General features: G+C 41.6%; 1 protein-coding gene and 1 pseudogene across 3 annotated transcripts; both read right to left on the bottom strand.

Annotated features, from left to right (window-relative positions):
* Positions 1–5,212: 5,212 nt before the first annotated feature.
* On the bottom strand, positions 5,213–7,858 carry LOC103715971 (transmembrane 9 superfamily member 11 pseudogene; annotated as a pseudogene). The gene has a single exon (XR_015975337.2). The product of XR_015975337.2 is annotated as a transmembrane 9 superfamily member 11 pseudogene (transcript).
* Positions 7,859–13,240: 5,382 nt separating this feature from the next.
* LOC103715973 (uncharacterized) lies at positions 13,241–22,499 on the bottom strand. 2 transcript variants are annotated; one of them, XM_089928904.1, is made up of 7 exons: positions 20,976–22,490; positions 17,877–17,968; positions 16,832–16,906; positions 16,517–16,578; positions 15,733–15,802; positions 15,417–15,549; positions 14,036–14,202 (listed from the first exon to the last, which is right to left on the bottom strand). In XM_089928904.1, the coding sequence occupies exons 1-7, from the start codon at positions 22,342–22,344 to the stop codon at positions 14,174–14,176; spliced, it is 1,830 nt and encodes a 609-aa protein (XP_089785030.1). In that variant the 5' UTR covers positions 22,345–22,490; the 3' UTR covers positions 14,036–14,173. The 2 variants fall into 2 exon arrangements, with proteins under 2 accessions (XP_008801998.2, XP_089785030.1); XM_008803776.5 differs by lacking the exon at positions 15,417–15,549 and having other exon boundaries at positions 13,241–14,202; positions 20,976–22,499.
* Between the last annotated feature and the right edge of the window lie 4,801 nt (positions 22,500–27,300).

Genomic DNA, 27,300 nt, shown 5'->3' with positions numbered 1-27,300 from the left:
AGCGGCTTGAACTCGGAAGTCGGGGGTAGTGTTGGGGGGGAAAATGAACCACCCCACAAATACAATTAAAGCACCCAAATCCGACAGCAAGGCCGAGCTCATCTAGGCCGAGCTCAGAAGGCTGCCGAGCTCAGAAGGCCGAGCACAGAAGGCTGCCGAGCTCCGAAGGCTGCCGAGCTCATTCAGGCCGAGCTCATGCAGGCTGCCGAGCTTAGAAGGTCGAACACAGAAAGCCGAGATCAAAAGGCCGAGCACAGAAGGCCGAGCTCAGAAGGCTGCCGAGCTCATTCAGGCCGAGCTCATGCAGGCTGCCAAGCTCAGAAGGCCGAGCACAGAAGGCCGAGATCAGAAGGCCGAGCTCAGAAGGCTGCTGAGATCATTCAGGCCGAACTCATGCAGGTTGCCGAGCTCAGAAGGCCGAGCCCAGAAGACCGAGACCAGAAGGTCGAGCACAGAAGGCTGCCGAGCACAGAAGGTACCGAGCACAGAAGGCCGAGCTCAGAAGGCTGAGACCAGAAGGCCGAGCATAGAAGGCTGCCGAGCTCAGAAGGCTGCCAAGCTCAGAAGGCCAAGCATAAAAGGCCGAGCACAGAAGTCCGAGCTCATGCAGACCGAGCTCATGCAGGCCGAGCTCATGCAGGCTGCCGAGCTTAGAAGGCTGCCGAGCTCAGAAGGCTGCCGAGCTCCGAAAGCCGAGCTCATGCAAGCTGCCGAGCTCAGAAGGCTGCCAAGCTCAGAAAGCCGAGCTCATGCAGGCTGCCGAGTTTAGAAGGCTGCCGAGCTCAGAAGGCCGAGCACAGAAGGTCGAGCTGACCTCAGAAGGCTGACCTCGTCATCCACATGCTGCGGCCATGCCCTGCAGCAACCTCACCGCACCATGCTTTACTTGCCGGTCATGCCACGACATATCAACCAAGGACCATACCCCGCTACGACTGTCAACACCTCACCATTCCCAAGAATGGACTGCACTGCGCGCCACAAGCAAGCTCTGGCTGCATGCCATCTCCTCCCATGATGGGAATGGGCCATCTACGGCAACTCATTACTTCCACGCCCACGTCGAATCGTGACGGTAACCCATTAATTCGCCCAGTCACATCACAGGTAACCCTGGCACTCTCCCTATAAAAGGGGAGCTTCTCCCTCTAAAAGGGGACTTCTTCCTCCCAAGGGAGGGCTTCGGACTTCTACATACAGTCCATCTTCTTCTCCAAAATTAAGCCCCCCTCTGACTTAAGCATTGGAGGGCCGGCGCCGGAAACCCCGGCCACCGGCTTTTTGCAGGTCCTCCGGAGGACGCCGCCCGCCGACGGACCGCCACCCGCCATTCTCACGCCGGAGCTCCTCCTCTTCAGCCGACGGCCGCCCCCGGGTCCAATTTACAGCAACACATACAATGAATATCTAGAGGTTATTTTCCCTCTTCCCAAAGCATATTTTGCAGCACTATTTTTTTTTTTTTTTTGAAGGAAGATGGTCTATCGTTTTCATTTTGCATATATATATATATATATATATATATATATATATATTCTCAATCTTTGATAAGAAAACTGAAACCTTCCACTTTTCCTCAACAATTTTTTTTTTCTAAGATTTTGCAATGAGAGAAATTTGTAGTAACAGGGAGAGCACTAAATTAAATAAATTAGAAACTCCATAGGAAACTTTGTTTACAAAGTTAAAATAGTTTCGTATAAGGATCTATTGTAGTCAAGTCATTATCAAACCTTTTAACTTTATCTATTCATATTTATAATATTATAATATATGAATATTGTTTAAGTTCAGCTAGCCTAAGCTAATGCAAGACATATAAAAGTCTTTAAATTAACAATCAAATAAAAGGAGGAAAGCAAATTATTTTAGGAGTTTATGATTATAGAACTTGAAGATAAACCCAAACCAAGCAAAACGGTGAGATGTCGAAACAAATCTTAGCCTGACTGGTCTCATCTTCAGATCCTTCTTTTGTTCACCAGAATATCAGAATGGATTAATTAAAGTTAGATGAAAACCCAGAAATGCAAACATTAAGAAAGGTAAACCTCCTCTTTTGATTTTGAGAAACTTAAATTTATCCTTCTTAGCCAAATGAAGAAATGTTGTGCTAGTATTTGGGAAAGCTAGGGTTCACGAAGAGGGTAGGCCAAGGAAGAGAGTGTGCGTCACGGGAAGAAGGAAGAACGAAGGAGAGTTGAAAGGAAAGAAGTACACGATACGTATAACGCGGAGTTTCTAATTTTAACGTATGGTGCTTTATTATATATAGAGCCAGTATTTGGGACTAATATAACAAACCAGTAAATTCTTTTTTTCTATAAAATTATATGTCAATGATTCAACTATTGCAATGATAATTTAATTTGATATAACAACTCAAGACCTCATTCAAAATGGCTAGCCGAAATATATTATTTGGATTCTTTGATCATATATAATTATCCAGGATCTCCTCAGCGAATAACTATGTGGGACTAAATACACGCCTCGGCAAATAATCAATATGGGACTAAACACAGCCCGCACAGGTCCTCAAATAGACTGTTTAAGCCATGGCATCTCCATCAGGCTAAGGGTTCAAATCCATTCAAATCTAATCACAAGCATCACGATCAGCCCGTGGTCAACCCCAATGAAACCATGCTGCAGTGTTCCCTAATTCACATAGGTTATGGGCCGGATCCGTTCTAATACCATTTGTAATAACCCATGACTTCATATAAAATGGCTAGCCAGAAGATATATTTTTGGGTTTCTTAGTCATATAAGTACCCAAGATCTTCTCAGCGAATAACCGATATGGGACTAAACAGACGCCCGCACGGATCCTCAAGTCCTAACGTCCTCGGTTATGTGAGGATCTGTGTGGGTGTGTGTTTAGTCCCACATCGGTTATTCGCCAAGAAGATTTTGGGTATTTATATAGGACTAAGAAACTTAAAAATATACCTTATGACTAGTCATTTTATGTAAGATCCTGGATTGTTACCATAGGTCCATAACTTTGCATGATTATCATTGCATTAGTGATTAAATTGATTTAAATTAGGTTAACAGCCAATGCCATGAGTAGGATTAAAAGCTAGAACTACTAGCTTTTGAGGGTACTATAGATTTAGTCTTGGGTAAAGTATCATAGACAATGATGGGGAAATTTATATCATGATTCAAAAACTGAGAACTCGAGATCTGATTGGAAAAAACTTGGACAAGTTGACACAAGAACCAAGATGTCTCGTGAATAGATTTGATCTAGACATATAAATAAAAATAAAAATATTAAAGGTTATCAGAATGCCGGAAAACCAACTGGAATAGCCTCAGGACTATCAATTTTTTCCGGTCCAAAGCATGCTGAACTGCATACACCGAAACAGCACTCGTTCACAGCGATCCATGTCAACTTTCCACACCTACCGCGCCGACGACAATATTGACACGGCTAAGTGGAAATGCATGGAAAAGAATGCCATGGCAGCTTCAGTTGGTCCAAATAAAGTTCAAACAAGGGTGGCGGGCTAGCAAAGTTGAATAAAAATGCTTAAGGGGAGTTACCATTAGAATAAAATGCAAGGTGGCCCGTGATTTGTGGAACATCGACCAACATCATGAACTTTGGCATTTTATGGGATTGGAATGAAAGTTCTCCCCTCCAAATGGAAGATGCTGGTTTGTGTCTATTTCTTTTTCTTCTTCAAATGGATTTTTCGCCATCTCAACGTTACGGCCAAAAATGTAGGACTATGCATCATCACCTTAGTAAAGTTAAAAGCGTGCTGCCTGCTGAACCTAAATAATGGGGTCTGACGTCCTCTCTCTATATTGGAATATTTGGCAGCAAGCACATTGCCACAAGAAATATCTTGTGAGGAGCAAATGGAGTTATATGATGATTAGGTTTAGAAAAATATCAAGATAACCAACAACTCTTGCAAACGCATATGATGGAGAATTAAAGGCAAGTAATCAAGATTAGATGTGCATGTGCCTGGGTTGCACCCCTGTACCCCTAAGAGGCATTGCTCAACTTGCAATAAGATACATAGCAGGCAAGAATATGGCCAGAAACAGCTCAGAAGTCAAAATCATGAACAAGCGACTAGGAGAATGTGGCCAACTTGCAATTGAGAAGGATCTGTGACCTACTTTGGGACTAAAAATAAGGCAGGCGCAAGTTGAAACCTTTGTCACGCAATCTACTGCCAGAAAAATGCCAAGAAAAACACACTGCTCGAATCCTATTACTTATTTTCAAGCCGAGCAAAACAATCGTTGTTCGCCGGTTCCCTCCTGAAATTTGGTTTAGCAGCAGAGCATCAATTTTTGCAATCTCTTTGGAAAACATGGTGGAAGGAGCACCTCATGGCTACGGAAAAGCAGACAGGGTTCCTGGATCTTATGCAACAAAATGGACACGGAGAGATTAGCTTAGAGACGTACGACTCGTATCGCTGCCATAAACTAATTTAGGTTTACAAACAAATTGCAAGCGTCCGCAGTTATAAATCCACAAAACCTGCTACAAGCCAACAAGGGAGTAGTGTCAGGAGGTGAAAAGCATCATGGAAAGAGCCATGAACATGAGAACCGACAACTTTCCTCCAGGCTTCTTACCCTGTACGACTTGACAACCAACTGCTGCCAGATTGTGGTTCTAAAAGGTTGTATCCTTTTCTTTTTTTTTAAGCTTTTAGAGAGACTCAAGGAAAAGTGTTGCCAGATTGCTCAATACACAGGAGATTGGACCACTTCACAGACAGCGTGGCCCTTTCTCATCATGGCTGGACTGGAAAAGGTGACTCAAGCCCCCGTGATTGGTGGAGCTCAAACCACCCAAGGATATCTGGCCGAGGTAAACCTCAAGCCTCTGATAGGCAGAACTCGGGCTGAATGCCACACATAAGTGTACTTCCAAGTCAATGCCCCGCCCTCCGATGAATTAAAGTTTGGTCACTGGATACAGATAGATACTAAGGTGTCTCCTCCCACATGCATATGCTACCCCAGTCAAAAATAATATCAAGATTCTTGCCAGAAGAGAGAAGATCTAACAAAACGCTGCGGGGGGGGACACAGTGAGCAAGTACTTCGAAACCTTCCTTCCAGCAGTGAAAATGCATGGGAACAATTGTTTTGAAACAAGAAATCAACATGCTTTCATGAGAGATCAATAAAGACCAAAATCAATAAGAATAATCATCTTGGATGGAGGAAAAGATGCACATTTCAATCATGCTATACCCTGTATTGGATATATTGCTCATGGCTCGACTCGAACATTCTCCCTGAGAACACATCATAGCAAAAGAGCAAAGCATACTTATACATACAAATTCATCTATCCAATGAGAATCGGAAACAGTTCTTCATTTCCAGACTAACAGACTATATGAAAAGAATAGAAAAGGTTGGACTCATACAAAAGCAACTACATCTTGAAAAAACCGAAAGATTCCAGCAGACAAAAGCAGCAGGGAGATAGATGGTCGAGCATAGAAGAATCATGAGAGCTCAAATTAAGGAGGTATCATCTCCAACTGATAATGGGATCTCAAATACTTGTCGGACTCAGGAAAAGCTTCTGTGTGCCGTGCCATGGCATCTCAATCTAGCTTCACCGAGGAGAAAAGGTAGTGGACAAACCAGAAGGAAGAAATGAAGCCGACGGTGCCGGTGGCAAGCATGATGGCAAGGACCATGAAGAGCGAGTAGCCAAGGTAGAGAGTGGCCGAGACCGGCCCGCTCAAACTCTTGAGATCAAACACCAGATAGTTCACGGAGTACAAGAAGATGTATATGGCGACCGACCCGGATGCGAAGAATGCCTTCCACCACCACCTCCAATCCTCCACACAGAGGTGCATGTAAGTGAGGACGAGGGAAACTTCGGCGCAGACGACAACGAGAAGGATGAGAACAACGAAGAGAAAGCCAAAGACGTAGTAGACCCGGCCCATCCACAAGCTAGACATTATAAAGAAGAGCTCGATGAACAGAGTACCGAATGGCAGCGTGCCGGCGCCGAGAACCAGCAGCCAAGATGGGTACCTCTGGGGAGGGATTTCGCGAGGGATCTGATTAGTCCTCACAGGGTACTCCAAGTGAGGTGCCCTCGCCCCGAGGAATCCGCCCACCATAGTGAGAGGCACGGAGATGCAGAACCAGAGCAGGAGCAATATCACGAACAAGCTGAAGGGGATGGCCCCGGTGCTGCGACTGCCCCAAAGGAGGAAATTGAGGACGGTCAGGATGAGAAAGGCGATACCAGGGAAGAAGCAAGCCACGCGCCACGAGACCGAAACCCAGCCGGCATGATCGCCGCATCGCAAGGTCTTCCAGAGCCTCGCAGCACCATAACCGGCCAGAATCCCGAGAATCATGTAGAAGAAGAGCATTCCGGTGATCAGAGTTCCTCGAGAAGCCGGAGACATGAACCCGAGCGCGGCAAACAGGATGGTCACCACCGCCATGCCGAGAATCTGAAGGCCGTCCCCGACCATGACGCAGAGCAGCGTCGGATTGTCCGGCGCCCGGAAAACGTCGCTGACCACGAGCTTCCACCCGGAGAGCTCCTCATTCATCTGCGCCTGCGCCTCCTTATCGAGCTCCTCGTACCGGGTCAGGTCCCGCCGCACCGTCCGGAGCAAGATCACGAGAACGATCCCGGCGAGGAAGGCGATGACCATCAGCGAGTTGAGGATCGAGAACCAGTGCACCTTGGCGCCCTCCATCTTCAGGTAGGCGTCCCACCGGGACGGCCACTTGATGTCGCTCTCCACGAAATCGACCTCGTAGCTGAAGACCACGGGCTGGTTCTCCTTGATCGCCATCGCCACCGTGGATGGGTCGCAGTTGATCTTCTTCGGGTACTTGTCGTACATCTTGGAGTTCTTGACCGACTCGGGATCGTGCTGGAAGCTGCAGGGGACGACCTCGAAGCCGACGACCATGTATCCGGGCGGGCCGCCGGACTTGCCGGAGTTGGAGGGGATCATCTCGGCCGCGTCGCCGGTGCTCATAACGGAGGCCACATTAGTCTCCTCGTACTTGTGGACCAGAACGGTGAACTTGAGGTGGTTGAAGAGGTAGTAGCCGTCGGCGACCTTGATGCCGACCGGATAGCCGGTCCAGCGGAGGAGGAAGTCGTCGCGCTTGGTGTAGCGGATGGCGGGGAGGTTGTCGAGGATGAGATTGACCTGGTACATCTCGTCGATCCGCTTCTTGAGGAGGTTGAAATCGTCGGCGGAGAGGGGGTCGGAGCGGCAGAGGAAGACGTCGGACTCGTTGGCGCGCATCTTGAAGCGGTAGGGGGAGTTCTCGATGCGGTCGCCCATGAGGAGCTCGCCCAGGTTCTCGGCCACGTCCTTGATGCCCTCCTGGGGCCGGCAGAAGGGGAGCGAGTAGTAGCCGTAGGGGAGCTCGGTCTCGATGGAGGTCAGGGAGTTCACCTTCACGGAAAGAAGGTCGCCGACGCCGTACTTGTGGGGGTAGCTGCCGGGGAGGTAGAAGCCATGGCCGGAGGGCAGAAGGAGGAGGAGGAAGAAGAAGATCGAGATCATGGCGCAAATCTTAGAAGCCATTGAAGATCCGGAGGGCCACCAGATCGGATGAGGGATAGATTATAAAGAGGGGCGATCTAGAGAACCGTAGATCTATTGTGGTTGGCGGTCAGCCATGGCGGAATCGGGAGAAGGGGGAAGGATAGATCTGAAGAGAGAAAGGGCGAAAAAGAAAGGGAGACGAAGCTGCTCCAAAGGCGTGATTCTTGGATCAGATACGCGTCTTGCGAGGCGATCTTCCAGGGTCGTGCCTCTCGCTGGGCGAGGGTTGGGGTGTGTTATAAGGGAGAAATATCATATGCAGCCAATCAGAGCCATTGATTTCTATAAGCCTATAGCGCATCTTGATGCGCCATAATAAAAATTGATGGGCTGATACATGGCTACGTAGTGTATGCAGTATAGTCAATAATTTTTTTCTACATATACTAATTGACGATATGGCAACGTTATGTCAGAATTTTGATGACGTGATTAAAATTTTATATTTTTTACAACAAATTTTAATCGTTTCATTTTTTTTATCACAATGACGTATCCGACCTTCAAATCTGATGAGCATTACTGGAACGCAGACTTGTCAAAAACTAGGAAAAGATTTGACAAAAAAAAAAAACTACCTAGAAAATATTTTGAGCATGCTTAGTGACCAATTACTTGACATCTACTTTTTGTTAATAATAGGGGAATTAATAGAAAAATATCAGGATTTTAAAATGGTAGATGGAAGATCTTTAATACACCAAGCCCATGAGCTTCTGGTGATGGTAGGGGAATTAAAATATGACAGCGTTATTTTACAAGGTAAGTGTCAGGTAGGAGTTGTGATGACTAGAATTCCTCCTCCTTGGGAGGATTGTGTAACCTCTCTTATAACACCGCAAGGAAAGCATTACCATGGATGGCCTGATTTCCTATTTAAACATAAAAGAAAAGGGCTAGGGTTATGCCCTTGGAGAGCCATGCCAAGGCCAATATAATTGAATCTCATAGTAACAAATCTAAAATCCACTCATCCTCATAAACACCGTGGGAGGATTGAGAAGAATGACATAGAGAGGGCTTGCTTTGTATGTGGGAAGCATGGCCACCTAGCTAACTAGTATTTTCGTAATAAGTCTCAGTTAAAGGACAAATTCCCTCCTCAAGGGAGATTCGACCATGGTGATTCGGTGGGTTTGGGGATGGAGGTGCTCAGTCGAGAATCGGCCGTTGCTCCATGATATTCACAGAGAACTGAGGGAGGCCGACTCTTACCAGGCCACGCCCGTATATCGGAAGGCGAACGCAGATTAGGTTGCTTCCTTCGTAATTCATCACTCTAAAGATTTCTTACGTGGTTGTGCCTATGCCTTTATGCAGCATTTTGTTTTCTGATTTTGTTAGCAGTATCCACACTCGTCTGGTATGAGCTGCCAATGTACTAAAAAAAGGAACAAATCCCCAAGCTCTCAAAAGCCCTAGGCCAAGGTGATTATTCATGAGGCCAACTCACTAGATGGGTATATTTCTATTAATCCTGAGATAATCTAGCATGCCAATCCACTAATCGGTGGCGGACGCTGGTGTTTATATCTATTCCAACTGATCATTCTTTTCCTTTTACCAGGATGAAGAGAGACTCTATGATGATGCACAACAATATTGCAGTTGTGGTGCAAGGATGTGGACATGCAGACCTGAAGCTCCCTTCAAGGAAGTTCCTCTTACTTCATGGAGTGCAGCATTTGCCTGAGACACAAAAGAACTTGATCAGTGGGTCTTGTTCGAGTAGATTAAGATTTAAGTTGACATTTAAATCCAACAAAAGTTGCAGGAACAAATTTTGAGAACCTTGTGGGAAAAGATTTTGTTTATGATGGTTTATTTGAGTTAAATGTTTCGAATAATGTTTCCTCTTGCAATAGCAGTACTGTTAATAATATAATGAATGTTGAACAATCCAATTTGTGGCATGATAGCTAGGACATATATATTTAAATACTTTGAAATGCATGATGAATTTGCATTCGATTCCTTCTGATTTATAATCACATGAATATGAAATTTGTGTATACTACAAACAAACTGGAAAAACCTTCAAGAGTGTAGCAAGAGATTCAGAATTGTTAGAATGAATTCATTCCGATATTTGCAATATGAATGGTGCTTACTAGGCGAGGGAAGAGATGTCTTATTACATGTGTAGATGATAAGATTAGATTTGTTATGCGTGTGTAATCAAAACTAAGGGCGAGACATTTGATAAATTTAAATCTTATAAAAAAGAGTCAGAAAATCAATCAGAAAGGAGAACTAAAAGCCTTGGATTAGATTGCGGTGGAGAGCACCACTAAAGAGACTTCAATTTTGTGAGGATCGCAGTATAATCCATGAAGTCACAACTCCTTGGGCTCCTCAATTTAGTAGGGTAGTAGAAATGAAAAATAGGATTCTAGCTCTTATGTGCCAAGGAACTTGTAGAAAGAAACGATTTTTATGACTTGTTATATAGTTTTAGTAAGGGTTCTTTCAAAAGTTTTCAGGTGACAACTTAAAGAGGGTGGAAGGGTCGACAGCCTAACATGGCCCACCTTAAGGTGTTGAAAAGAGAGAGCTTGGATCCAAATCCATGGATGCGGTCTGTTTAGACCATGCCCAAAAAGTTTATCCTCTATACGTTTAGTTATTGCTGGCACGATAATTGCATCTAAGAATGAATACTTTCCCTCTTTGAAAATATAGTTCCTATGAAAAATACTACCTAGACATCCTAGTACCCTTAGGCTTACCATCTCCCAGTACCCTTGTTACTAAAAATTATGCGAACATAGAAGAAGCAAGAGAGACTTGAAGCAGAGAAGGATTTAGGTGGTGAAAGAATACAATTCCATCTTTGCCGACGGTCCAGCTGCATACATATGAACGCTATATAGAAGAGCACTAAATAAAAAACTAAAATAGAGAGATACAAAGATAAATATTGAGCTATAATGGTTGGATCAAATAAATAGTAATCTTTTATGTAAATCATGAAGTTTCCAGTTACTGGTTGCAAAGGCCAAAGCTTTTTGACAGGATTTAGTTTCAGTCCAGGAAATGCATCTAAAGCAAATAAAAGTCAAAGACTTGCAAGCAAATCTAGTAGCAATGCTTTTTCGTGATCCAAAGTCACAGTCATCAAACCTCTACATAATAAAGAGCTTGATAGCGGACATGCAAATTGCAGCATGCAAGTCCTCTTCTCGAGCATCTAGAAAAAATAAATAAATTTTAGCAGACCACCGCCAACCACAGAATAATGTATTCCAGGAGAGTGTAGAGGAAGTGCGAGCACCTTCCGCCTGTGAAAGATGTTGCCTCCCATGTGACGATAGAGTGGAAGGCACAAACATTTTCTCATTCTAGCATGAAAAGATGGATGTTAGAGGCAGAGTGCATTCTGCTTGAAAAAGATTCAATGATGATCGATTAGATTCGACTGTTGTAGCCGATAAAAGGTGACAACCTTCTGTTGCATGACATCTGAAGGATGGCAGGCGACTGCAGAGCCTTTCAGACGGTACATATATAACGTGAGACGAACAGAACTGCGAATTGGGTCACTTTCTTTGCTGCTCAATATTCCGGCGAGGTCATCTCCTCTCCTTTATTTTGTTATTTTTTGTCTTTTGATTCTGTTGGCTATACTCAAACTAGAATAGTATAAGCAACCGTTGCAAATAAATAAATAAATAACAATAATAATTAAAAAAAACGTGCTAGAGAGGCGGTAGACGAAGGAAAGTCTCTTGGTTTGTTTTGGCCATAAGAAATTCCCATTGCGCTGACGATTCCAATGCGCCTAACCCATTGATACGGTCAGCTGTTCTAGATAGATAGTGACACATGCCGCATTCCATCCCAAGCGCGAAGTTTCCCTTGGAGTATTGCTGAAAGAATAGAACGAACAAATACAGGCGTCTGTTTTTTCCGAAAGAATAAATGCATGTATCCGTTCTTTCAAACGAACGGACACATATTCTGAAGTCTTTCTTTTTCCTCAAACAGGGATATATGGAAGCAAAAATTAAGATCTAACAAAATTCTGGCCCATCCTGCTTGCATAATTTACAAACCTATATGCATGGTAAATTAATGTCCATGCTCATCCCTAAAGGAATCAACTTTTAAATGATTAAGGATCCGTTTGGATAAATTTGTACAAGCCAGCAGGAATAACGGGAACATAGGTCGGGCGAAACCTATATTCACAAATTCACAAGAATATCTTCGGAGTGGGATCCCAAAGAAAGAAGGAAAAAAAAAACAAGAAGATCTGAATGGACTGCAGCAGGTCAAGTTGACATGGACTAAGCCAAATCTCATATTCTATAATATTAGAAATCTTGTTTCCGATCTTTAAGACCGGATATGAATATCCGAACAGACTCTAAAGGGGAAAAAGAATTAAGAAATGATACCAACACCATCATCCATGAATCACTCACCAACATGTTGAAAAAAAAGTAGTTCATTTGACAGCTAACATTGCAACAATAACCCAAAAGGGCATCTACTATCTCAAAATTCCCCTAAAACATCAGGAATAAAATCTGCTATCGATCCACAGCATGATGCAGTTGATCTCACTTACATTTGCTTTAGCAGCTCTTAGAAAACTGCAGCAAATAGAATCAATATTGCATGGACATGAATATAAGAAGCGAATTGGATATTATATATATATAATATCCAAGTGTTTGACTCAGCAAAAAGGCAAAAAAGAAGATAATGACATACATAAGAAAACTTATAATTTTAACTATATTATATATATTTATACCTTTAATCTTCTTTATTTAAACATCAAAAATAAATATCAAGAAGATATCATTAAGGTCTTTCAATATATATATATATATATATATATATATATATATATATATATATATATATATATATATATATATATATATATATATATATATATATGCGCGGGTGTATTTCTCATTTTAACTTCTCAATTACTTAAGAAAACAAGAAAAATAATATTTTACAAAATTATTTCAATATTTATCCTTAGCTAATCAATCAAACAGAAAAAAAAATTCTAACATGAAACTGAAGGCTAAACTCATTGTTGGAAAAGTTCAACTTTTTGCCGATCTTTAAAAGTGACAATCATAAAACTTCATAAATATACATAAAAAAACTTAGACACATATCCAACACTGGTTTTTAATGCCACAACATGAGTATCCAGATAACACAGAATAGAACATACAGCCCGTAACTACATGAAAAGACTAAAAAAGTTAGCACTCACCTGGGCATCGGACGGAATCAGATGCCAACGAATCAGACCTAAATGCCCCATACACTGCAGCAAATAGTGCACAGAAATTAAAACAACTGGAAAGCCTGCTGAAACGTAGTACTCGCTTGGTCGCTTGACTAAAGGCAAAGCCAACCTGGCTGCCACGACTAAATCTTGGTGATCTAAATGACAGCAGCACTGAAACCAACACCACCGCCAGATTCCCCTCAATCAATAACATAATGATTAACAGAGGGCTGAAAAAGATGAACAGAACATTGAGAGGAAAAAAAGACTGTGAAGGAGGTGCAGGTTAAGACATCCATCCACTCTCACGAGCTTCTAGGGAATAAAAAAAGTCCCATGAACCATGATTACTTCTCTGCTGCACTCCATATAACCAAGAATAAACTGCCGCATTGCACATCAAAATATAAATGGAATGACTGTTAGTTTCCTCCACACCGTGGAGAACTTATAGAAACCCCTACAACTTTTAGCCATACCAGCGACCTAAAAAGTGCAATTACTATGACCAATGACAACAAGACTACATGGATCAGACATAATTTTACATAATTTAAGACACTGTTACATTAATAAGTTACAGCAGTAAATAAATTTCAATAGCCTAGATATGAAAATCTAAGCTTTGGCTCCTAATCCCCGTGACTTTGGCAGTTTAACAGCAGTCAACGGGTTGATGATCCCCTGGGAATCCTTTCCTAAGCCAGTACCTGGTACAAAACCCATTTTTGCCATCATTCGAGATCCAAATCCTGTAGTATGCTTCTCAAAGGCACCAAAACTTTCCGGTTTTATCCTTACATCACTGGTATCTGGGGTAAATTGAACACCCAATCCTAAAGATTTAGGTCGTTTGATAACTTCTATGGGTTGAACCATTCCTTGGCCATCTTTTCCCAGCCCAGTACCTTCAACAAATCCCATCTTAGCCATCATTTTTGAACCAAAACCTGTGGTATGTACCTCAAAAGCACCCAATTTGGAAGACCTACTTTTAGCAGTCTTGTCACATTTGGCACTTCCATGTGAATCCACAGCCATTTTCTCTGTCACTGAATCAACTTGCATAGTGCCACAAGAAATAAATGAAACTGGTCTTTCTGCATACGAGCTTGAGATCTGCTTCCTAACCCCTTTCTTCTTTCCACTCGCTTCACTGTTCTTTGTTAGCTTTGATGAGGCAGAATGGTGCATTTCTGTCCTCTGATAGGAAGCTGGCCTCAAAGTTAGCCTTCTGCTTGTCTTGGTTCTACCTTTCGCTTGTTCCTGAGGTTTTGTCTTGTTTCCATAACTGACAACAAAGTCATCGTCCTCCAAACCTGCTCCCAGCAGCTGAAAACCATAGGGGAAAAGATCAGCAACAGATTCGCTCTTGTGAATCCTTTCATATGACAAAGGAAAATGACTATGATTTTTTTTCTTTCGTTATTTTCTATCAATCAAGGTTCTTATTTCCCTGAGGAAAATTGTTCTTCATATCAGCTGGATACCGAGCAAAACAATTGGGAACCTATGGGTGTATATGTTATCTAAACCACATTATACAATTCTAGAAGATAATCAAGTCCAGCATTGTTACATGATGAATCACCATTTCTACCAATCCCTACCAAAGCACGTAGGAGAAAGATAACAATTCAAAAAAATCACAATCAATTTGGCCCAGTAGATTGCAAGCTAGATAATGTTTAAGGCATGGTTTAGAAAATGCAGGACAATTTACCAATTCGAAAACTATATGCCAAGTTGTACGTGCATGCAGCTAGGCGGAAGCCACAATTTACTAAATTATAAGCACATATATAATAAAGAGAAATTATTGTCGACACTTAGTTGCCAGTATTGGGGGAGGGTGCAGGTGCTGGTGTGAGAGTGGATATCTTAGAAACACTTTAAGAAAGCACTTCAATAGCGGGTGCAAATTCAAGATTCCTGGAGATTCCGAAGCGGGTATGCTACCCAAAGAAGATTCCGGCCACTGAGTGTCAGCAGCAGTAAATGATGATTGAGATGGTATAAGCATATGGAACTGACTGTTCAGAGAAGGTAGCTTCCATCTTCTGTTGCTTCTTGTTCAAATTTCAAGTAGATGCTGCTATAAATCATAAAAATGCCGTGTATCATATTACACAATACATCCACAGACATGCCAGCAAAATTTAAGAAAATTGTTAAAGCTCCCTTTCAATGCTTGAATGGAATGATCTAGCTCATATTGTCGAGAAAAGTATGATATCAAGATAAGATGATATTGGATCAAGTGGAAGATTGACATCAGGAAAGATTACCACAACTACTTGAACTAAGTGTGGATACATAGAGGTTCAAATCCATAACCCCATCAAAAAAAGATCGAATAAACTAAATATTTACTAACAGATCAATATGATTTGTTCAGATTTTCAAAGTGTATAAGAAGAATACTTATAGAAAATTTAAAAATTTGAAAACTGAGGAAATGTTAAACAATTTGGAGAAACTGAAAGCGATAAGTGCCACTGATTAAACCAAGGATTCAAGTCCCGACAGGACATCCTACAGGATACCAGGATGGGGTACTATTCCATGTATTGGGGCAGGACCAACCCAACATCCCGATTGGCACGTCTTGAGACATCCCCTACCACAAATGTCAGAACAGGGCAGTGCATCCCATTCTATAAGAAAAATAGAACAGCCCTGTCCCACAGAATTTAAAACCTTGGATTAAACATAACCATACACATATTTACCTAACAAGTCTAAGAATGGTCACTAAATTATATGCTGTGAGAAGCATTTTTAAGAAAAAAGAATGTGACAAAACAATCCAGTTAATGGTGACTGATGACGACAATGATGACATATGGTGCACATGAGTACCTTATCTAGGCGAAGTTTCTCTGTCGAAGATGGCAGGCATGTCTTTCCAGTCCGGGTCACAGTTACAAATCTGGAAAAAGTAGTCTGTCTGTCAGCTACTCATCATAAATAATATGATTTCAATGTTATTGTGCAAATTGTTGAATAAGACCAATCGATGCTCAACCAACCAGAGTTTTCCTATTGCTTCCCCATGAGTTAAAAAAATACCAATACAAGATTTCATCAGTAAAAATAAAGCCCCGTGTATCAACATAGCCTAATGTAAACAGTAACATGTGATACAAGCAGCAGCAAGCAGACTGCTAGGATATGAAACCCACATATTAACAAAGCAAAATCAAGAAATTAGGCTTTCTTCTTTGTAACATGATACAAAGCACAAGGAAGATAGCCAGTTGAGGTCTACTTAAGAAATCGTGAAAGAACAAGACATATCAGCATGACCATGATTTATAATCGTTTATAATTCTATTGAATATGTCATCTTTTTATCCATTTTCTGACTAATCTAGGGACTATAGGATGAGCTGATTGGCTCCTTTCATAAATATTACTTACCTCTTACTCTTTCAACATATACTTCCCGTCTCACATAAATGAATGGATATAAGAGAACATAAAAATGTTTACATGATACATTACAAAATAATAAATTTATATCTCCACGAAAGATTTATAATATAATTGATCCTGAAAAAATATCTGACCATGGAATTGTTATCTGGAGCCTAACAGCATACTTAAACAAGTAAAAAACTCTAGCGCACTAGGGCATAGTTACCTTTTCTTGCCTGAACCTTGAGAGCCACTCCGTAGTTGATAAACTGATGCTAGTCGCTGCACCTGAAGAAGCCACAGAAATAAAAATGAAATGAAACCTATTGTATGTGAAAGATGAAGCCAGAATGCACTGAACAATAATAACAATTGACATTTATCATTTCATAAAACTGACAAAATAATCACACATGCTTATGTCATTGTTACTTCCACAAGCATAGACAAACCCCACTAAGATGCATTATATAGGTTATCAACACACCCAAAAAAAGTATGCTACTTTGCATGCAATGCATAAAAAATGAACTAATCATACCTGCGAACAATCACGGGAATGCATTGGTTGAAACGACAACATGTCAAGCTCATCTATGACCATCTTCCTCAGTTTCTAGAGTTAAAAAGACAAAGCATCTGTAAGCTTTACTACAAGAGTTAGCAAGTTGACATGAAAACACGGACAAGTTTTACTATAGCGGAGGTGACAAGCAATTGGAATTTTTGATATAAGCAGGTGCAAGTTCTATTGTGGCATAGAGGCTCAGCTGATTCACTGTTCAGGAAACTGATATCAGTTATTTTAAAATTGCGCCAAAGCTTTTCAGTAGAATAATCCATATTGAATATGTAACAAATAGGAACAAGAAAACAAGCTTTATCCTATCACCCGTTATGCTTGTTTTGTTCAAAATGCAACTATTTCATTCAAATATGAAACCAGAAATTTTCATTTTTTTAAAAAAAAATGTTTTGATTGCATTAGCAAAAAGCAGCAATCCAAAAGGCAACTTATTTTTTATTGGAGTTCATCAATATGTTTCATTTTCAAAATATTGTACTCCATGCTAATTAAAACAACCTGGAGTTTTAAAGCCTGACAGAACAAGCTGATAGTGAGACATTAGAAAAAAAGTTAAGATTACATTACTACAGTTTAAAGAAAAAGGTAATAGCTAAGAAAAAAAGAGGGCAAGAGGTGGTGAAATTAAATTAATGATATTAGTAAGGTGATGATTTAAAGATTTAATTATAAAACATAATTCATGAATTGTTGATAAAGGATATTATCAGGTTGGTAGCTGATGTGCACCCATCATTTCCTTTTAATGATAGATGGTTATTGGAGAAACAAATACCAACAGCATTTGCTTCCCCAAGAAAATAACAATACACATGCATATACATACACGTGTTTTATAAAATATTGGAAGTAAGTTGGAACATGTCTCGATTTTGCATAAAATAATATTCAAGTATATAACGTTTACCATAATTGAACTGAACTGTCAAAAAAAGACCACATATCATTAATGTGAAATTAAAATAGATATAAGCAAAAAAAAAAAGACAATCAGCCTTACAGAATTTATTTGATCCAAATCAACACCACGATTAATCATACGCTGGCGACGCTTCATGGCAATCAGTTCTTTGCGATGCTTCTTTTTCCCACCTAAAGCATATTGAAAAATTTAACACGTCAAACCTCTTAAAAAGAAAAGCGTATTGCACACTTTGTCTTTTGACTTAAATGATATATCTTATGAAAATTTATACTCTACATGTCTACCAAATCAGATGCAAGCATTATCCTCTAATATGACCAATGGAATGCCATGAGTACTCAAAGTAAAGAAAAATCTTTGATGATGTACATGTAAAAGGGAACAAAAACAGAACAATAACTTCATTAATTCAATCATAACACCTACAGGTTACCAATATGTGCTGCATGATTCTACTTAGAAACATGACGCAATACCAGGATTACCTAATCAGATTAGAGAACTATTCAACTCAGTACAGTGAAGAATTTGCTGAATAGAGATGACATGCGAGTGATTTTTATGATCGTGCATCAGGAGGAAGAAATATATTACAGAGAAAGACAACATCAGCAATCTGAACCTGGTGACTTGCCCTGACATGATTAGATGACAGGATCACTGATTCAGCTAGGGGTCATCCAAGGGTTAACCAGACTAGCCTACCTTTTGCACCTTATAAACCAATAACCCACTTTCATCTTCTCTTCCAAAACTATTTCCCCTATCTGCATAATACCCACATCCCTCTTTCTTCTTACTTCTATCTTATGTGATGATGACTACCTGAAGGATCCAATCAACTTCAAACCCACAAACCCACCTCAGAACAGATCTACACAAACATCAGAGGCTTCTCATCATACCTACATCGATCTACAATGGTATTGAGGCATTCTCTGCAAATTTCGCCCATCTACACCTGAACTGCAGTTTCTCGCTGGATCCACACCAATGCACACCAAAGTCAGAGGTTTCTCGCTCAATCTTCAGGGTATTCCTTCCCAGAATTCAAGAGGATGGCTTTTGATATGGTATTCCGACTTCAAGCAACATAGACAGAGGATGAAGAGGTGAGGTGGGCTTGGGGAATGAGATGCTCCCTAGAGGTGGAGGAGGCAGAAGAAAGAGGAAAAGAGAGGTATCAGCCATTAAGCTTTTAAAAAAATAAAAGAAAAGAAAAGAAAAAAGGATGCATAGACTGAGTCATTGAACTGATAAACTAGAAACATTCAAGCGGTAAAAGTGAAATGGCACTACTCAGAACAGTTTTATCCCGAAAAAAAAAAAAGAAAAAAAAAAGGAAAAAGGGTTTGGGCCACATCCCATCTATATAAATTAACAATAGATCATCTGGATCAACCCTTCCAACTTGGGCAGATTTTAAGACACCAAATACTAAAATTGTTTGACCTCCTAATGATGAAAACAAGGTATGTTAAACCGGCACCAATAGACATACCGGTCGCCTACCGGACCGATTCGGACTGGTACCAAATCGGTCTGCATAACAGCCCACAGCGCGCCCAGACGCGCTGCAAACCAACCGGTTCGCACCGATTCCTAGCTATACCGGACAGAGTGCATCTAGTACCAGCCGGTTCCGACCCCATAAGGGCCAGAACCATTTTTTAACGCCGAACAGGACCGGTCGGCACCGGTACCAATTCGGTACGAGCTGAACCAGCCCGTACTGTCCAGTTCAGCATTTCTTGGATGAAAATACCAAATGCTAGTGAAGCAAAATGATAATTAATTGAGAAGTACATAATCAGATTAAAATGCAAGCCCAAAGGAGGATCAAAAATCCAATGAATCATATTATATCTCCTACAATGATTTCTAGAGGTCTATAAATGAGAAACAAGCAAATATGATATCTTAAATTATTGATCCCATTTAATTGCTTACGTATGGGATTTATGCATGTATTCTCAGGCTTGATTGAGAGGATCTTTCTAATGTGGTTCATGTGACTAATATAAGTTATCATATGATAATTCTTGTACTTTTTAACTCGTCAAGTGAATTTAAAGCGAGTCATCAAGTGGTTATATTCATGCCTCTGTATCACTAGGAAAATAGGTCAGTTTAAGAAGAGAACATGAACCAAGATTTATAACTTAGAAGTGATATTTAGAAAATCTACCATTGTACCAATATCAGCTCGTTACAAGACAACCATATCAAGACAAAATTATGTTAATTGAACCCACTAAAGAAAGATAAATTAACCTATCAATATATAGGTTAAACACATAAGTTTACTAGGAAAACCTGCCTTTTTTATGTGTATCAGTGATGTTTAGACATACATTAAACATAAAACCACATTTTCTCTGTCATCCCCAAAATAATCCAGGAACATGCATGCTTGTGCCAGTATAAAGGATTCCCTGAGCTAACCGTAAATACACCATTTTGAAAGTCCAGCTCATGAGCTAGCATCAAACAACATAACATGATTTCGAGTTTTAATATCAAACAGTACATCTGCCTCACTTCTATGGTTTCACAATCATACAAATTAGGATGATAGAGAAGACAAACATTGGAGAAACTTTTGTTTAGATCAATCTATAAATCAAAAGCACCTGCCATATGCATCATAGAATCAACTTGCAGATAATAGATGCTTGCAATTGACAGAATGATAGACACATGAAATAGTGGTCATTTGAAACTTTTCTTGATTTGCTGTGTTTTTACATCATCTAGTTTGGTTTTGTGGTCCACCGACCATTCCAAGGCTTATATGTGTCCAAAATTGATATAAACCTTGATGAATACTTTATTATCAAATCCAAAGTGATAAAGAAGTATTAAGATTTCAGAATTCAAAATATTACATACTTGCCTGGAAGTGAAGGCAACATCAAAACCTCCAATAGCTAGTCTTCGTTCTCAGTTACCAGGCAATAATCTTAGGTGAAATTCCTCAGTTCAAATGCTTGAATAGCATGATGACATTGCAAGATAAATTAATGCACATTTCAAAGCCTAATATCATGAAATAGCGTCTATGATAATCAGATCCAGATAACATCTAGCTGAACAAGAAAGGCACAGAAAACAGCCTAAGAGCACTAGAATATCTTAGCTGAAAGAAAGACAACCAAGTAAAATCAATTGTACCTGGAACATTATTGTACTTCTTACTTTTCCGAGCCTCGCGGGGCCAGGATTGTGAGAGATGAGAAGAGGACTTCTTTTTCCTCGAAGCCATTCGAGGATCCTTCACAAACAACATATCATCCAATGCTGACAACCCACCATCCACAACTGGTGAACCGGTCATCCAATTCCTTGAACTGCCCTTCCCCTTTCTCGAACTGGGCTTCTTCATGCCATACTCTTTCGATGCATTCATCAGAGAGATCCCCCCTAATTTCCGGTTGTCTCCATCACTGCTATCGCCACTCTTCAAAAGACCGTCTTCATCCGATGATTCCAAATTCTCAGCCACCAGCCACCCAGCACTTAGCAACTCAGAACTGCCGCCAATACCTTCCATGTAATCTTCAGCGACCTCATCATCAATATCAGAATCATCATCAAAAGACAACGAATCACCGTCATAGTGCTCTTCTTCTTCACTGTCTGGTAAGGATTCGTCTGCAGAATCCAACATTCCATCCTCCTCGCAAGAATCTCCATCTCCATCATCGGTAACATCATCTTCAAATCCATCACTCCCCTCCGAAGGCGAAGAAGTGTCCTCTGTATAAACTCTAACTCCACCAATTGACAGAAAGCCCTTACCTTTTCCCTCTTTCTTGACATCTGGGGTTGAGTACGTGTCAAATCCCCCCATTTCTTCCCATTCATCATTCCCTTCTTCTTGCTCCTCCTCCTCTTTTCGTTCTTCCTCTTCTTCTTTCTCCTCCTCCTCTTCTCGTTCTTCCTCTTCTTCTTTCTCCTCCTCACCACCACGAAACCCTAACCCAACCCGCCCAACTTCCTCCTCCTCCTCACCACGACGAAAATCTAACCCAGCACGTCGAACCGCCGCTGGATCGTAAACCACTATCTCCTCCTCCTCCTCCCCTTCACCACCAAAACCTAACCCCATACCTCGCACCACCGCCGGATCGTAAGCATAAGTAGGTACCCCAACGCCCGGCTCCTCGCACGGGCCTGAGTCCACGAAAGCAACGATCGGCGGGTTATCTCCGGAACGGGCGAGAAGGATCGAGCAGCCGGCGTCATCGCCGCCGCTGATCTCCCCATGGGCGGTCGGGTAGGCGTACGCGAAGGCGTTTCCCCTTCCCTGGGCCCCGCGGGATCCGTTCTTCCTCCCGCGGCCGCCTCGGAAGCTTCCATCAATTGCAGAAATCGAGGAAGGGGGAGGAGAGGAGCCCGCGAAACGCCGGCCGCCGGCTGATCGGCCGCCGGCGAATAGGGGTCGAGTTCCTCCGGCGAATAGGGGGCGGGTTTCTCCACCGCCTGTGGCTCGGCCTCCGTGGGGCCGGATCTTTCCGGCCTTCCGCCTTCCGCCGCCCATGGCGTGCCTTGTCTCCCACGGAAGACGATGTGTGGAGACGGAATGGAGGTTTGGTTTGGGGGGCTACGGGGGCGGTTTCTGAAGGACAGGGGCGACTCCGCACGTGCAGGACTCAAATTGAGAAGATTTTATTTCTTGATACGTGGGCGTTCCTTTGCTCGGCGTAATAGATGAGAGAATATACCCGGAATATGGGCCTATTTTGCCTTGTTAATCCACGATAAACCCCGGTTACGTAACATTAGATCATCACATCATCGATCAACGCTCGAGGATGCGGAAACCAGCTTTTGCCTTAACCACGTTACCAGGACTGACTGTCACTAGAGATGGGCACTGGGCCGGGCCGCCCACGGCCCGGCACGGCACGGCACGAAGCGGGCCGTGCCTGGCACGGCCCGCCAGCTACAGTGACGGGCCGTGCCTGGCACGGCCCCTTTGATAGGGCCGTGCTGGGCTAGCGAATCCTGGCCAGCGGGCCGTGCCAGGCACGGCCCGCTTCGGGCCTGGGCCGGCACGGCCCGGTCTAGGCACGCGGGCCAAGCACGGCACGGCCCGCGTGCCAGCACGGCACGGCCCATAAGGGCCTGGGCCGGGCTGGCACGCGGGCCTGGCACGGTCCGGGCCTGGGCCCGGCTCGGCCCGATAAAATTTTTTTAATACATTAATAAATTATGAACACTAAGAAATCTTGATTTATGAATATAAAGCCACCTTAATGGTGGGGGGTTTGGCATAGACCCCTACCAGTTTATTAATTTCAATCAAAATGGTACATGAAGGGAGGTTTGGACCTTGGTCTGACCTCTAGATTCTAGAATACAATAAGAAACTAAGAAAGGGCCGAGGTTTGGACCTTGGTCTGACCTCCAGAATACAATAAAAATGTACAATTATAAAAAATTAAGAAATCTTACTAATCATCAGTGATTCAGTGAATCAGTATTCACTCTTCAGTCTTCAGTCTTCAGTCTTCAGTCTTCAGTAGTGTTTGTATCATCATCATCAGAGGATGTTGTATTATGTCCACCTTTATCTTGAAGTCTTGCCTCAGCATCCAGCCAATCCTTGAAGCAGAGAAGCATCTCCACCGTTTCGCCCGTCATCCTACTTCTCTTTTCGTCAAGAACACGCCGACCTGCACTAAAAGCGGATTCCGATGCTACCGTGGACATCGGCACAGCTAAAATATCGCGTGCAATTGCAGACATAACAGGATATTGATTTCTAACACTCTTCCACCAAGATAATACATCTAGATTCTCTATTTGATTTTCATCATATGCAGACTGAAGATCATTTCGTAAATAAAATTCTAGTTCACTACTTAAAGATGAAGAAGATGAAGAGGAACTTGAAGCATGTGTGTGTCTTCTCTGTGCAATGAATGAAAAAATAGATGACGAACGAGAACTACTAGAAGGAGGAATAGAGGTTTGTATTTGTGTTCTAGATCCACGAATTTTTTCATCATATATAGCATAAATATCATAAAGAAGTTGTCTTACCTCATCTTTAGCAGATTCAGCATCTTGATTCATATTTTCAGCGTATGCATCAAGTAAAATTAGCACGCCATTTAATTTAACTCTAGGATCAAATACAGCAGCTAAGTTATGCATAGGACATATCCTGTCCCAATACTCATTCCATTTAGATTCCATTAGGTGAATAATAGGCATTAAAACATCATCATATCTATGTTCTGCAAATTTTTGACTAATTATATATGCTTGTTGTAAAAATGAACATGAAGTAGGGTAATAAATACCAGAAAGAACATTGGTAGCATTATAAAAACTAAGCAAAAAATCTTCCAAAATTTTTCCTTTATTCCAATCAGTTTCAGTCAATGTAAATCCTAATCCACGATCATTAATATATGCACTTAATAAATTTTTATATGGGTATGCATCATGTATCATGCTATATGTGGAGTTCCAACGAGTAATTACATCAAGTTTAAATTTTTTAAAACGTTTACCATGATTTATGCATAATTCCTTAAATTCTTGAAGTCTTGATCTAGAAGCATGAATAAAAGAAACTGCATTTCTAATTTTTGAAATCACATCTTGAATCATGCCCATGCCAGCTTGAACAGAAAGATTTAAGATATGACATGCACATCTAATATGCAGTAAATTTCCATCTAATATGGGATGCAATGAGTCTCTTAATAATACAACAGCAGAATTATTATTAGATGCATTATCAAAAGTAATAGACATAATTTTATCATTAATATTATATGAACATGCAGTTTGATAAATTATATTTGAAATTTGTTGCCCAGAATGTGGAAAATCAAAAGCACGAAAAGCAAGAATACATTTATTTAATTGCCAATCATTATCAATATAATGAGCAGTAATGGCAATAAAAGAATTACTACCTACAGATGCTGACCAAATATCAGAAGTTAATGAAATTTTTACATTTAAAGTAGAAAGTGTTTCAATTAAATTTTGTTTCATTGCTAAAAAATTGGTCATAGCTACTCTTCTAAATGTACGCCTACTAGTTCTTTTGTAAGCAGGTTGTAGGTTTAATTGAACATATTCTTCAAAATTAAAAGATTCACATAAACTAAAAGGTAATTCATCCTTAACTATCCATTTTACAAGTGCTTTTCTTTGATTTTCATGATTATATGCAAAATTACCTACAAGTAATCCCCCTTGTATATTAAGGCTACTTTGAGTTTGAGCATGAGAATCATGCATCCTATGACTCTCTTGATGTCTTTTTAAATGCCCTGTTCCCCCACTACTACTACAACTATAAAGTTTGGCACATTTTTTACATTTAGCTTTCCAGACTCCCTCAACCATAACTCTATCAAATTCATTCCATACAGTACTAGTCCTCTTACGAGAAGAGGTTTGACCTTCACTCGGTTCACCAGTTCTAGAGGAACTAGGAACAGGGGGTTGGGGATTAGTTTCTTCCCCCTCAGAAACAGGAATGCCAAACTGACTTTCCTCAAAAGATGACATATCTATGATTAATTCAAAAAATAAAAACTAACCGCAAGGAGGAATTGAGTAGAGGGTCGGAGGGCAGAGGCAGCGCCGAGATTCCGAGCTTCCTCTTGTGCTCTCAACAGAAGCGACCTTCTCTTCTCAACAGGAACCTCCTCTTGTGTAGTACTTGAACAAACTAAAAATTAAATTGCTAGAAGAGCACTTTAGAAGAGAGAAATAATAGCAGTAGAGAAGGAGAGAATGAGAGGTTTGGTGTGGTGAGAATGAGGGAGGAATGGGCTATTTATAGAAGCCCAAAAATTTTTTTTTCCCAAAATACCCCTCAATTCAGCCGTTATAGGACTGTTGGGAGGGGCAAAACCGTCTTTTTCCCGAAAATAGCCGTTGGAAACGGCTATTTTCTTCCCCCCTCTCCAGACGGGCCGTGCCAGGCACGGCCCGTTTAGAGACGTTGCGGGCCGTGCCTGGCACGGCCCGTTACGGCCCGTTACGGGCCGTGCCTGGCACGGCCCGTGCCGTGCCGTGCCCGGCCCGGCCCACCAATAGAGGGGCCGGGGGCCGGGCCGGGCTTGCCTTCCGTGCCTCACGGGCCGTGCCAGGCACGGCCCGTTTAGAGTTTTGGCCCGGGGGGCCTGGGCCGGGCCAGCCCGGCACGGCCCGTTGCCCAACTCTAACTGTCACAATCGCGTTAACCTTCGACTGCCACATTCCGGCTAAACTGCGCGCCGGCCATTAAGCAGGTGATTTTTTTTTTAAAAAAAAAATTGTAATGCTGAATCCCATACCGGCGGTAGAAAGAAGAATAAAAATAAATAGTCCCATTCCTAAGTTTGGGAGTATCTCATTTCCATTTTGGGATTCTAAGAGAGAATCAAAATGCCCTATTATCCATATGGGCGTGCATTTAGTCCTACATTAGTTATTTTCTAGAGAGATTTTAGATAGAACCCAAATAATATCTTCCAGCTAGTCATTTTCGATGAGGTCCTGAGTTGTTACAAATAGTATTAGAGCGAACCCAGCTCATAACCTATGTAACCTAGAGGACATTGCAGCACAGATTCATTGGGGCTAACCACGAGTCGACCGTGGTACTTGTGATTAGATTTGAACTCTTAACCTGACGAGGCGTCAGAGCTTAAATGAAGGGAGTATGTGAGGATCTGTGTGGGCATGCATTTAGTCCTACATTCGTTATTCTTTAGAGAGATCTTGAGTACTTATACAATCCATTTTAGATCAGGTCGTAGATTGTTACATTTCCCTAAAATTCTATTCGAACTCTCTTGATGGACAGGGACCATTGACCAAGACTGCATGTTCTATATTTTCTTCACTTGGGTTCCTTGTTTTCATCCTCAAGTTAAATCATCTGAACCCTTTTCTTTTGTGCACCGTGGATGTGTAGGTGTGTGGCCAGAGTGGAGAAGATAATAGTTTTTCATGCAACCGGTCTATTCCCTGCCCCCCTCGCACCTCTTGAAAAAAATATTTCCAAGGCACTCCCTTTTTTATGATAGATGCACTCGAACTTGTGTTTCTAGTTACCCATCCATCTAGTACGAAGCCTTCATGAAATCCATGCATTCCACCAATGGCTAACTTGCGAGTCGTGTGATTATTTGGACACAGTGGACAGAGGGCTTCTTTGTTTGGTTGTATGCTGTTGACATCATGCTACTTGGAAAATTTTGCTAAATTTGTGTGGAATTATGTGCATCTATAAATTAGTTTGATAGCTTTCGTCTCTTCTAAGGATACTGATGAAAGATTTCTATGAGTTCTAGCAGTGATAGCATGCTGAAATTTAAAATTTTTACAAAAATGGCTGCACCTGTTCGGATTGCCTACGTACCCCTTCACAAGGGGGATCAAACCATACGTAGTTCTTTTGCGGAAAAATCGAATTAAACATTTTAATTCTAGCATGCATAAGAAAACAAATCTCAAAACGCCACTACAAGAACTC

This window comes from Phoenix dactylifera, chromosome 2 (genome assembly GCF_051530095.1).
Source record: "Phoenix dactylifera cultivar Ajwa chromosome 2, Ajwa_hap1_PhDact_Kaust_v1.1, whole genome shotgun sequence".
In the NCBI taxonomy this organism is placed as follows: Eukaryota; Viridiplantae; Streptophyta; class Magnoliopsida; order Arecales; family Arecaceae; genus Phoenix; species Phoenix dactylifera.
Note: the sequence above shows the minus strand (reverse complement) of the source record. Positions and strands in the feature narration are given on the sequence as shown.

Coding starts and splice junctions, on each gene's coding strand:
- LOC103715973 (XM_008803776.5), bottom strand. CDS start 22,344: ATGGGCGGCGGAAGGCGGAAGGCCGGAAAGATCCGGCCCCACGGAGGC. Junction 15,803..16,516: donor CAAGGTTCAGGCAAGAAAAG/GTAACTATGCCC, acceptor TACTTTTTCCAG/ATTTGTAACTGTGACCCGGA. Junction 14,203..15,732: donor AGAAACTTCGCCTAGATAAG/GTACTCATGTGC, acceptor TATGGTTTTCAG/CTGCTGGGAGCAGGTTTGGA.